The following is a 12,739-nucleotide window of genomic DNA, read 5'->3' on the forward strand; positions in this document are numbered from 1 at the left end:
AGCTTTTTGTAGTCCACACATATTATGAGTTTTCCATTCTTTTTTGGCACAATCGCAATAGGTGAAAGCCATGTAACATGTGTGAGAGATAAAACCAACTCTTAATAGTTTATCAATTTCCTCTTAACTGTTTGGCATAGTTGGGATTCATTCTATATCTTCCCTGTATCACTGGTACAGCATCCTGCTTTAGGTTGATTCTGTGCTGACAAAACTTGGGTTCTACTCCTTTCATATCAGTATAATGCCAAGCAAAGACATCCTTATACTCTGTTAATAAGTCTTTTAAAGCCATTTTGAAAGGTGGAGGGAGACCTGTTTACCAAAACTGTCTTGGGGTTGTGGGGGTCTCCAAGGTTCATCTCTTCTAAGTCATCTTGTCGGACTCTAGCACTCTTTTGCATATGTTCTTCAAAGTGAGCTTCAGCTTCTAGGATGGCCTGTGCAATTGATTTTTGAGTATCCTCATGTAGTGGGTCATCTGACTGGGCCTGCTTGTCACTTTGGATGCTCGTGCTAATAGAATCTGGTTTCGACTGTTTTTCAACTATGTGCGGTTCTACCAATAAGACGTAGGTCGGATGGCTCTGTTTATTGATTTGAGCATGTATACTGATCAATAATTTTGATTACATCAATTTCAAATATGGGGAAAACTGTAGGATTTCTCCTAAGGAAAATTTCTTCCCCATCCTCCTAAATTTTGCTATCATATTAATGCCCTCTACTTGTAGTGGTTGAGCTTGTTTTGGGATGCTTCTTCTTGAAGAGAGATTGATTTTGAACTTCTTTTTACCTTTCCTGATTGTAATTCTTTCTGAACCCCAGTATTGTTTCACTTTGGTGGCTCTCAACCACAGCATGCCCACCAATAACATGGAATATGCACAATCTTTTTTCTCCATCCTGAGTACCATAAATGTAACTATGAAGGAGAGTCCCATAATAGTTATTTCCTCTCCTCATAGTATTCCAAGAGGTTGTATCCTCCTTTGGTCATCCATTGTGACCTGAAATGGTGCTAGTGCAAGTTCATTGCAACAAAAAATTTTTAATAGATCCTCAGAGAGGATGTTCACTTTTGACCCCCCGTCAACTAGTGCCTCAAGGATCCTTTGCCTCTTATAATCCACATCTATGAGTGGGACTTGATAATTCACATCTTCAATAGTGGATGTGTAGATGTCAAGGGTTTCCTCTTCATCATCACTCTGCGGCTGATTTGTGAGTAAAGGATTGTCAATAAAATGCAAATTCTAACATAATTGATGCTTAAAAGCTGGAACAAGATTCAGAAGTTGATCCAATGTTATTTGAACTTTGTACTTTAAAAGCTCTTTAAAGAAGAGTGTGGGATCTTCCTTTTCATGCTTGTCCTTTTCCTGTATCTGACTTCTATTTTTGATCGTGGTGTATGGAATTGGAACTGTCTATTTCTCATTGATTCCTATCATCTTGATTCTGTCACCACTGTTTCGCTGTTGTGTTGAGTCCGAGCTAGGTCCGGCGACTACCAAATCTTGTCTATCTTTTGGAATATATCTTTGGTTGGAGGATGCTTGTACTCTTGTTTGTGTGGCTAGAGGCTTATTAAAGTGTTGTATATTGCCATGCTAAAGTTGACTAGCTATAGCTTGATGTCGAATGTTTTCTATCGGAATGTGTTTGGAGTTGTCCGAGGTCGAGCTTACCCTTACCCTTGTTTTGGAGTTGTGATCTTTGTGCTGTTGATGCTGCATTATTCTCCAATATTTGCTATAGAGCTTGATTTCTGACTTGTGCCTGATTGGGCCCGTTCATTGGCTTTACTGCCATACTTGGTGCATCTCCAAGGCCGAGCATGGGCTTTGTACTTTTAGATTTGGTCACTGCCAGTGCTTGTATATTACTATGACTTCTTTGAGTTTGTTGATTGTAATCCTCATTTATAGGATCCAAGTACACCATATGAACACCTGGTGGTGGCTGCTGTTGTTGATTCTGATTACCTCGTGCATTATAGCTGATAATGGGGATTCCTTTTTCTCCTCGGTGCTTGCACCAAAGTTCACACTAAGGACCCTGTCTGTGCATGGTTGATTTTGGTTTTGCTCTTGTTGATTTCCCCAATTCTACTGATTGGGTCTTCTTGGTTGTGGATTGTTGAATCTGTGTGGTCCTTGGCTACCTACTGCAATATGATTGGCTGCCACATGTGGGGCTTGATTGTTTGAGTTTTGTACATGAGGGGTAACTCTTCCCCTATAATTTGGATTATACCAGCATCTTTCTTTCTCATGATTATCCTTCCCACAAAATGCACAAGTAATTTTAGGTGGAGGTGGGGGCGTTTTCAAAGTTTCCAATTGCTCTTTGATCATTTGGTCTAACTTAGAGAGCTTGTCTATTTTCTTCTTGCCTTTTGATTTTTCTTCGCCCTTGCTCTATCTTTTCTTTTTCTTGGAGGTCTCTTCCTCTTCACTCTCTTCGTCTGATGTGTCATCTGCTATTGCATCACTTTCCTCTTCTTCTACATTAGTATCTGCTTCTGTCTTAGAATCTATGTTAGAGTTGGAATGTATTTTCTTCTTTTGTTTTTTGGACCTTGACTTAGTGCCAAGTCTTCTTTTTGCTCTTTGTGCAGCATCAACCATGTCCTCCAAGCTGATCTCTGCCAGCGATTGCTATCCATAATTCCTTGTTGAGTCCTTTACAAAAATAATCTCCCAACTACTCATCAGTGGGTTGTTGATTGTTTGTCAACCTCCTATTTAGATTTTTGAACATCTGTGCATAGTCTTCAACTAACAGATGTTTTTGCTTCATATTTCAAAGCTTCTTGAGTATGTCTTCTAGAGTTTTTTCTCTATGAAAATAACTTAAAAAGGCAGTTTTCAATTCATCATAAGATTGAAAATGAGCTACACCGTATTGCATAAGCCAATTCATTGCCTTACCATTAAATGTTGCTGCAAAGAGCTCTTTTTTGGTGAGGTCTGGTAGTTGTCCAAATCTACTTGCAGCCCATCTTGTATCAAATTGTCCGACATGACTATCGGGATCTTGTATTTTCTTGCCAGTGAATTTAGCTGATTTCACCAAGGGATTCTGCATTGGTGGAACTTGTTGTCTTCTTTTTTGGAAGTGGAGGCAGTGGATTGAAGTCGAGTTTCCTTTGAGCTCGTACAAATAAGTATGCTGCAAAATTTGTCGCAATACTCCTCTTGATTAATTCTTCAGCAGGTGATTGCACCATCAATTGGGTAAGTTCAAGCTATACTTCACTTACTTCTATGCCATGCATAGAATTGTCGGAAGAACTTGTTTCACTCGGTGTGTAATCTAGATCATGGAAAATGTCATCTTGATCATCCGTCTATGTGCTCGTTCTCAGTCTAGCACGGTTTCTGGTGAAGTAGGTGTAGCCAATCCAACAAAGCAACGTTTTCTCCTAAGAGTTATCCGCCGACATGGACCAAGGTACTCGCCATGTAAGGTAAAAATAAAGTACTTTAATCACTGGCTACTCTAGAGTTGCGTCTAGTGCATTTTCATGAGTAGTCTGCTGGCACTTTTTCGATCTTTTGGTCTTCAATAGTTGATTGTGCTTTGTGCATAGTAGGATGTCGGTCCACTTGGTCCTCCCTTGTATTGTCAGACAGGAGTTAGACCGGGCTCTTCTTGATGCTGATTACGGATTTCTAGCTACAGCTACGTCTGCTGGTCTAATTTTCGTGTGGCATTGTAGATCTTACGGTTTGCTCTCTTTTTGTAGAATTGCTATGTAGTAGCAACTGGTAGTCAGAGTTCGAACACAGTAGAGGATCGCCAATAGTGTTAATGGTGTCTCCAAAAACCTAGAAAATGCCTACACATATCCACACCTAGCAATGGTAGTGCCAGGGTGGACTTATGTCTAACTAATGTTGGAAAGATGCAAAGATAACTCAAAACATAGAAAGAAGTAAGATCAATGTGTATACAGTAGAAATGTTACTAGTAGTTTACATTCCAACAGATCACAACAACAACCCTCATACAGGAGGTGAAGATCAGCTTATGACATCATCCGACTTCAGTCGGATGACATCATCCGACTTCAGTCGGGTAGTAACAGGAGGTGAAGATCAGCTTATGACATCATCCGACTTCAGTCGGGTAGTAACAGTCAAAAACAAAAAATAGTTCAAAACATGATGTGGTGGATAAGGCCACTACTACTGGCTGTTAGGGACAATTATAACTGTCCCTACAGTGACAAAATTATCCACTACCCCCTAATGTAACTTCCCATTACTAAGGGTGTACTAACCCTCCTTGGGTGAAGCTTGCGTGAAGCCCACGTGGGTGGAGAGGTCATCCTCAACAGCTACATTTAATGGCCAATATGGTCAATCAAAAAAAGCCATGCAGTTCATTAAGCAGTTTGATGCAGCTTTTGGCACGGAGAATCTTTATGAGTCCTCCAAGCTACGCATGGTTAGTTTACACCTGACTGCAAGATAGCAAGAGCATGGTGGAGCACACAGAATATAGCTGGTACTGCTCCAAATAAGTGGAAGGGTTTCAAGAAATCCTTTTACAAACAACTCATGCCCAAGCAGTTTAGAGACCATGTCCCCGTTGCTTGGGACAGTTTGCATATGGATGTAGGAGATACATTAGAGGCCATAACAAGAAATATTGGGATGTATACTTGCAGATTACTCCCCTTAAGGAGTTTTCAAAGAAGACCCATGTAAGAAAGTACAAGTCTAGTCTCACTCCAAAGATACAGGCTGTGGTTAATACCCAGCAACATAAGGGCATACAAGATATCATGCATGCAGCCGATGTGGAAAGCTATTAGCATATGCAGGATCCCACCATAGTGCCTTCTCTTTTTGCCAGGACAAGAGATAAGAAAAATCCAACCACACCTCAATCTGAGAAAAAAGAGTTTCCCAAGGCTCAAAAGTGGGAATTTCAGCCTTAGAAGGTGAGGGGGAATCAAGCACCGAAAGCTTTCAAGGTAAGCATCAGTTTTCCCCTGAGCAGATAGCCATTTTTGGCAAGGAGGGGAAACGTTTTAGGTGTGGAAAAGAAGGGCATGTGGCTGCCTAGTGCCCTAAGAAACCTTCAGGTTTTAAGGAGCAAAGAAAGCCACCAAGACAGCAAAAGCCAATGGCAGGAGGGATTCCAAATGTGTTGGGCAGAGTGGGAAATCCAAGGGAAAGAGAGTTGTTGCTTTCTTGGGACAAGATAAGAGACTAGCAGGCACTCATATTATTTGATCTAGGGGCTACAAATAACTTTGTCATACAATATCTAGCCCCCCTGAGGCTGGGGATAAAGATGGAAGGGCTCTTAATGTTGATCAGATGTTTTGTGGGAACCTTGTGCCAGTTACTCCCTTGATAGGGAATCTCCGTCTTCATGTACAAAACTATGTTGATCAGGAGGATTTTTTCCTTTGCACTTAAACATCATGATGTAGTTCTGGGAATGCATTGGTTCCATCGCAAGGCGATGAAGTTAACCCTTTCTGAAAGAGTGCTTGCCTTTGTATATAGGGGTAAAATCTAGTGTGTGGTTGCTAGGAATAGAGGGGAGACCATCCCCATTGTATCTAATGTTTCAATTGGAAAAGCAATAAAGTATGCAGTTTCAGCATATATGGTTTTTCTAAAAGAAAGAGATGTTGAAATACAAGTTGAAATGAACTAGGCAAATAAAGATAAATTCTAGTTCCTTGTAAACTTTAAAGATTGTTTTTTTAATGCTGTACCAGGGGAGTTACCCCCTGAGAGACCTAAAGACCATCACATAGAGCTTATTCTTGGTAGTGAGACACCTAATAGGCCCCCATCCAAAGTTAGTGCAGCTTAGCGAGAAGAAATCATGGCCCAAGTATAGGACTTGTTGTCCAAAGGTCTGATTTGGCTCAGTTCCTCTCCATTTTGTTCCCCTATACTTCTTGTACAGAAAAAAGATGGTTCATCTTGTATGTGCATTGGTCATATCACACACTAAACAAGATGACCAACAAGAATAGATTCCCAATTTTGTGCATCGATGATGTGCTGGACCAACTTAATGGAGCCTCAATTTTCAGCAGGATAGACTTGAGTGGTTATCACCAAGTCAAGATACAGCCACAGGATGTGCACAAGACATCGTTTCACACTACATTTGAGTTGTATGAGTATTTGGTGATGCTTTTTGGATTAATGAATTCCCCAACTGCATTCAACAGGATGATGGATCATATCTTTCGCCCTTATAGATAGTTCATAGGTACCGTCTTTGATGGCATCATTGTCTCCTCTAAGTGCGAAGAAGAGTACAAGGACTCAAGAGCATCTTGCTACTATTTTCCAAGAGCTGCGAAATCACCAGCTCTATGCAAATAGCAAGAAAAGTGAATTCTTTTTGGAAGAGATCCACTATTTGGGGCATATAATATCAAGACATGGGATACGGATGGATCTAACAAAGATCCAAGCCATCCAAGAATGGCCAAAGATGCATGAAGTCCGTAGTTTCCTAGGCATGTGTTCATACTACAGAAGAATCATTAGGCATTTTACAGATATAACAGCTCTACTTCACGATTTAACTAAGAAAAATGCAACCGATACTCCATAGAAGAAAGCATTCGCTACACTCAAATGACCACAGAGCCAATTCTGATAGTTCTTGATTTGTATCAGCCTTTTGATGTGGATTGTGATGCCTGTGGAGAGTGTTGGGGCTGTATTGCACCAGAATGGTCATGTAGTGGCCTATGAAAGCCGGAGACTTTGGGATGCTGAAAGATGTTTGGGAATCTACAAGAAAGAGTTGTTGGCTGTGATTCATGCCCTCCATAGATGAAAGCATTATCTTTCGGGTGCAAACTTTACAATAAAGACTAATCATCAAAGTCTGAGGTATTTCTTGACTCAGACTAAGATCTCCGAGAAGCACATGAAATGGGAAAAAAAGCTATCAATGTATCATTTTCAGATTGTCCATACCCCAGGAGCTCAAAATAGAGTGGCAGATGCTTTGTCTCGGAGACCCTAGGTCAATAATGTAACTATTGGCTATCATAGAGATTTGGAAGACATGAGAGAGCAATATGCCAATGATGCAAATCTTGGTGAGATTTTATAGCAAGTGCAAGAGGGGCAGTCCACCAGTCACTATTCCCTGAAAGATGCCTGCTTATGCATTACTTGAGAGACGAGGCCAAAGATTCTGGAGGAATGCCATGCACCTCCATATGCTGGGCATAGAGGGATTGCAACTACCACTCAGGCATTAGAGAGGTATTTCTATTGGCGAGTGATGCGAAAAGATGTACATCCGTTTGTTACAGAATGACTCACTTGTCAGAAGGTCAAACATGATAGGCAAAAGGCACCTGGCCTACTTATGCCCCTTCCCGTGCCCTAGGCACCATGGGAAAGTATCACAATGGACTTCATTTTTTATTTGCCAAGATCCAAAACAGGAAATAATAGGATTTGGAATATCATTGAAGATTCGGCAAGCAAGCTCATTTCATTCCAGTACGCCAAAACTATAAAGACAGATCATATGGGTAAGATTTTCATGGCAGAGATCTTTAAGCACCACGGTATGCCTAAGTCCATTGTCAATGACTGAGATCCCAGAATGACTATTCTATTCTAGAGAGCCCTTTTTGATAATGTGGGGACGAATCTGAATTTTTCTTCTTTCCATCCCCAGACAGATGGTCAAAGCAAAGTAGCAAATTCCACAGTGTTGGATTTATTGAAATGCTATGTGGCTGACCAAAATTCCGACTGGGAAAAGTACCTTCCACTGGTGGAGTTCACATATAACACTACAATTCACAGCTCCATAGGGAAAGCCCCTTTGAGGTCATCCATGGGAAGGTGATTCTACCACCTATCCTGACAACCAAAGATGAGATTTTTGCAGCTGATCAGTTTGTCATAGACCTCTAGTCAGCTTTCAGCCAAGTCCGAATAGCAATAGAAAGGTCTCAAGAAAAACATAAGAAGATCCTGCAAACAAGCACAAGAGACGGTTAGATCTCAAGCAAGGGGATTGGGTGCTTTTGAAGTTCGAAAAAGCTAGGCTCCGCAAGCTTAAGGGCAAGGAAAAAGTATATGCAAAGTTATCCCCCCAGGTATTATGGCCCTTTCAGGGTTACAGATGAGATTAATGAAGTTGCATACGAATTGGCACTACCAGAGCATTGGAGGATTCACAATGCCTTTGATGTGAGTGTCCTCAGGGACTGGAGCCTACAGAGCCAGTAACAAAGGATCCACTGAAAGTGGATGAGCTAGGGGAGGTCCTTCAACTACAATAAATTGTGTATAATATTATACACAAAGACCCCCAAGGTAAAGAATTTTACAGGTACCTTCTAAAATTCAAGAGCTATTTGGCATTGGATGCCAAGTGGATGGCTGAAGACATGTTGTCTGATCATCCACAGCTTTGGGATATTTACAAGGAAGCTTTTCAATTGAGGTTAACTGAATAGAAGCCAAGGGGATGTCACCAAGTTGTAAATACTCCAAGTCAAAGTTTCAGCTGACTATTATTTAATCATAACTAAAGAGTCTCTCATTTATTTAATTATGTTCAAAAAGTTATCTTTTATTGGTCAAAGTATTTACTTCGGTCAAAGATACATAACTCCGGTTGAGTAAGCCTAACCCCGATTAGGAAGACTTGGCTTAGGCCAAGATGGTTAACTAGAGTTAACCAAAGAACCACTATGTTGACTTCGATCTGAGAGTGTTGACTTCGATCAATGAGACTTGGCTTCGGTTAGCCAAGATGTACCAACTTCAGTTGAAGCGTCTTGGCCATAATTAAGGCGCTTCAACTGTCAACCAAGCCCCTTAATTATGATCAAGAGGATTGACCTCGGTTGATCATAGAAATTATTCTATGTTATGTGCACATGTTTTGCTTGGTGGGGATGCCCACAGAGACTAGGATTAGTCTAGAATTGGCTTTGGTTAGCCAAGGTGTACCAACTTCGACTGGAGAGCCTTGGCCATAATTAAGGTGCTTCGACTGTCGACCAAGCCCCTTAATTATGATAAACAAGATTGACCTTGATCGATTAGAGAAATCATTCTATGTTATGTGCACATGTTTTGCTTGGTGGGGACACCCACATGGACTAGGATTAGTGTAACGATTAATGGGTGCCATGGCTAAGTGCACTTTAATTAATTGTTACAGGTACCAAGAGGGGTTGACCACCCAAGCCATATGGAGCCTAACAAGTGACCAAGAGTTGTTCGTGTGACCCAATGCTACAAAGACCCCAGAATTTGCCCTATGAGACATGTAATTAAAGTTAATCTAGGATTTGGACAAGTGGCATGTTGCCAAGAAAGAATGAGCTTGTGAGCTCTTTCGTAAAATGGATTCACATAGGAATGGATGTAAGCAAACAGCCTGTGTGCTGAATTGTACTCTTGTACTTAATGCATAAAGACCTTTAGGGGGGTCCAATCCGACAAGTTGTCCTGGGCCCTAATGTTTTGCAGAGAGAGAGAGAGAGAGAGAGAGAGAGAGAGAGAGAGAGAGAGTTTGAAAAGAATCTACCTACGCTGATTTCCGAGGAGATTGTGAGAAAAAGAGGATTCAAATTTCAATGATTTCATCAAGAAGCTTAAATCCACCCCTAGTCTTAATTGATTTATTGCGGTTTATTGTCTTAATTATGTAGATACCTTATAATGACTCGGAGTTGCTTCATGCACTCCTTGGGAGCTGCTTTGTGCCCTCCCTGAATGGATGTATTAGCTGGGTTTTTCTGTTGTCCTACAGACCTATTGGTCTCCCCTGGGCATTGATAGACTTTTGTTCTTTCTTTCTCTCTCTCATGCTTATTCTTTCACTCATTTCCTTAACCTTCTTCTCTTCCTCTTGCATGTGAGCGTCTGCATAGATGTTAGACATCAGCACATAAGCTGCAGCATCGTTTTCATCTAATTGCACTGCATGTTCAAAGGCCAGTCTTCCAAACTCCACATTTCCCCACTTGTGACAAGCACCCAATACCGTACGCCATACCACAAGATTAGGATGGAAAGGCATTTTCTTCACCATTGCTACTGCCTCATCTAACTGGCCTGTACGACCAAGGAGATCAATCATACCAATGTGGTGGTCCATAGTTGGAGTGATGCCATAGTCCTTGCTCATGGCTTCAAAGTACTTGTAGCCCTTGTCCACTAGACCCAAGTGACTGCATACAGTAAGAATAATAGAGAACGTGACCCTGTCTGGCTTTATCCCTTCTCCTCTCATGGTCTCAAGCATATGGAAAACAATACCACTTTCTCCTAGCTGGGCGTATCCTGCTATTATTGCATTCCACGACACTACGTCTTGAACTGGGAGCTTGTCGAATGCTTCCCACGCTTTTTCCAGTGAGCTACATTTGGCATACATATCTACCAAGGTGCTGCCAACAAAAAGATCTCTTTCTAGCCCCTTTCTGGCAATCTCGGCATGTATTTCTTGGCCCTTGTCTATGGCTCCTATGCTACCACAAGCTTTCAAGCTGCAAACCAATGTGACCACATTTGGTGAGAGACCTTCTAGTTTCATCTGTTCTAAACAATTCAGTGCTTCCTCACCAAGCCCGTGCTCAGCATATCCTCCAATCACTGCATTCCACGAGACCTCATTTCGAACTGGCAGCTTGTCAAACTCTCTCCATGCTTCTGCAAGCGAGCCACATTTGGCATACATATCGACCAAGGCACTGCCAACAAAAAGATCTCCTTCCAGCCCCTTTCTGGCGATCTCAGCGTGTATTTCCCGGCCCTTGTCTATAGTTCCTATGCTGCCACAAGCTTTCAAGCTGCAAACAAATGTGGCAGCATTTGGAGAGAGGCCATCCAGTTGCATCTGTTTGAGGCAGTTCAGTGCTTCCTCACCAAGCCCATGCTCAGCATATCCTGCAATTATCGTATTCCATGAGACCTCGTTTCGGACTGGTAGCTTTTCAAAAGCTTCCAGTGCTTTTGAAAGTGAGCCACATTTGGCATACATATCCACCAAGCTGTTGCCAACAAAAAGATCTCTTTCCAACCCCTTTTTAGTAACATTAGCATGTATTTCTCTTCCCTTTTTAATGGCTCCTATGCTGCCACAAGCTTTCAAGCTGCAAATGAATGTGACAGCATTTGGAGAGACAGCCTCCAGTTGCATCTGTTTCAAACAGTTCAGCGCTTCCTCACCAAGCCCCTGCTCGGCATATCCTGCGATTAGTGCATTCCATGAGACTACATCTCGAACTGGAAGCTTCTCAAATGCTTCCCGTGCTTCTGTGATTGAGCCACATTTGGCATACATATCCACAAGGGTGCTGCCAACAAAAAGATCTCTTTCCAACCCTTTTCTAGCAATCTCAGCATGCATTTCTTGGCCCTTGTCAATGGCTCCTATGCTGCCACAAGCTTTCAAGCTGCAAACAAATGTGACAGTGTCTGGAGAGAGACCCTCAAATTGCATTCGTTGGAAACAGTTCAGCGCCTCTTTACCAAGCCCCTGCTCAGCTAATCCTGCAATGAGGGAATTCCATGACACCACATCTCGAACTAGCAGCTTGTCAAACGCTACTAGTGCTTTTTCAAGCGAGCCACATTTGGCATACATATCTACCAAGGTGCTGCCAACAAAAAGATCTCTTTCCAACCCCTTACTGGCAATCTCTGCGTGTATTTCTCGGCCTCTTTCTGCATCTTTCAGCCTAGCACAAGCCTTCAACAGCGCCACAAAGGTGTACTTCCTGGGATGTACACAAGCTTCTTGCATTTTGTGGTATAGGTTAAGTGCATGCCGTGATTCCCCACATTCAATATAACCTATGATTAGAGAAGTCCAAGAATGTACATTCCGATCAACCAGCTTGTTAAAGACCTGCTGGGCATCACAGGTGCTTCCAACTTGGACCAACATTGGGACGAGATAGTTCCCAAAAGTTCTATGATCTTCCAGCCCCCTTTCGCACATGTAAGCATACAAGCGCTTCGTGTAACCTAGAGTTTTCTTTGTTCTGCACTTATGCAAGATGCATGCAAGGTTCTGATCTGTAGGTAGCTGGGGCATCCGTTCCATTAGTGTGAGACCCTCCTCTAAGCTGAGCATTTCCCATCCACTGTTCCCTTGCCGTTCTTGTGCTTTAGATGTATTCACCTCTACCCCAACCCTGAAGCCAGCGTTGCCACAATCCTCCTTGAAGCTATGGTGTGGAGCCTGACCAGTGGATGTTATGGCCTTTTTCTCCAGCATGTCTGTAACCAAGCCCGGATTATACCATCCGTCTATCCGTAGCGACTCCTCGGTAATCTTATGCTTGAAATCTTAAGATTCAGCCGTCAGACTAGCCGATGTACAACTTTATGTGCGCAACTGATACTGGTAAGACACACACTTGTCTCTCTCGGTTGTGCTACTACTGGGAGGGATCCGTGAAATACTCCTACAATAAAAGAGCCAGTGGGTGTCACCACATAGAACAGATCTCCTTATCCCGTTTTATGTTTTATAAGTAAACTCAATTTCGATCGTTTAGAGTACCTAAACGCAAGGCGCAGATATATAACTTCCTCTTCCTCGTGTATATAATATGTTCATCATTATCATCTCCAACCGGGGGAGCTTTGCTATTTTGGACTCATTCCTTTTGGGGGGGTCTTTTTGACAACTTCGTGTGGACACGCTTTAACATTTATGGGCTTCAAACACTCTTGCATGCGAGTGA

At 42.1% G+C, this 12,739-nt stretch overlaps 1 protein-coding gene across 1 annotated transcript; it reads right to left on the reverse strand.

The window, feature by feature from the left end:
- Positions 1-9,688: 9,688 nt before the first annotated feature.
- LOC147905176 (pentatricopeptide repeat-containing protein At5g27110-like) lies at positions 9,689-12,521 on the reverse strand. Its single transcript, XM_087397050.1, has one exon. The coding sequence runs from the start codon at positions 12,265-12,267 to the stop codon at positions 9,787-9,789; it is 2,481 nt and encodes an 826-aa protein (XP_087253176.1). The 5' UTR covers positions 12,268-12,521; the 3' UTR covers positions 9,689-9,786.
- Between the last annotated feature and the right edge of the window lie 218 nt (positions 12,522-12,739).

This window comes from Dipteris shenzhenensis, chromosome 2 (assembly GCF_047967505.1).
Source record: "Dipteris shenzhenensis isolate YYH24624 ecotype China chromosome 2, Dip_SZ_1.0, whole genome shotgun sequence".
Classification (NCBI taxonomy): Eukaryota; Viridiplantae; Streptophyta; class Polypodiopsida; order Gleicheniales; family Dipteridaceae; genus Dipteris; species Dipteris shenzhenensis.

Bases quoted from the DNA above. Each gene is read 5' to 3' on its own strand.
- LOC147905176 (XM_087397050.1), bottom strand. From the start codon at position 12,267: ATGCTGGAGAAAAAGGCCATAACATCCACTGGTCAGGCTCCACACCAT.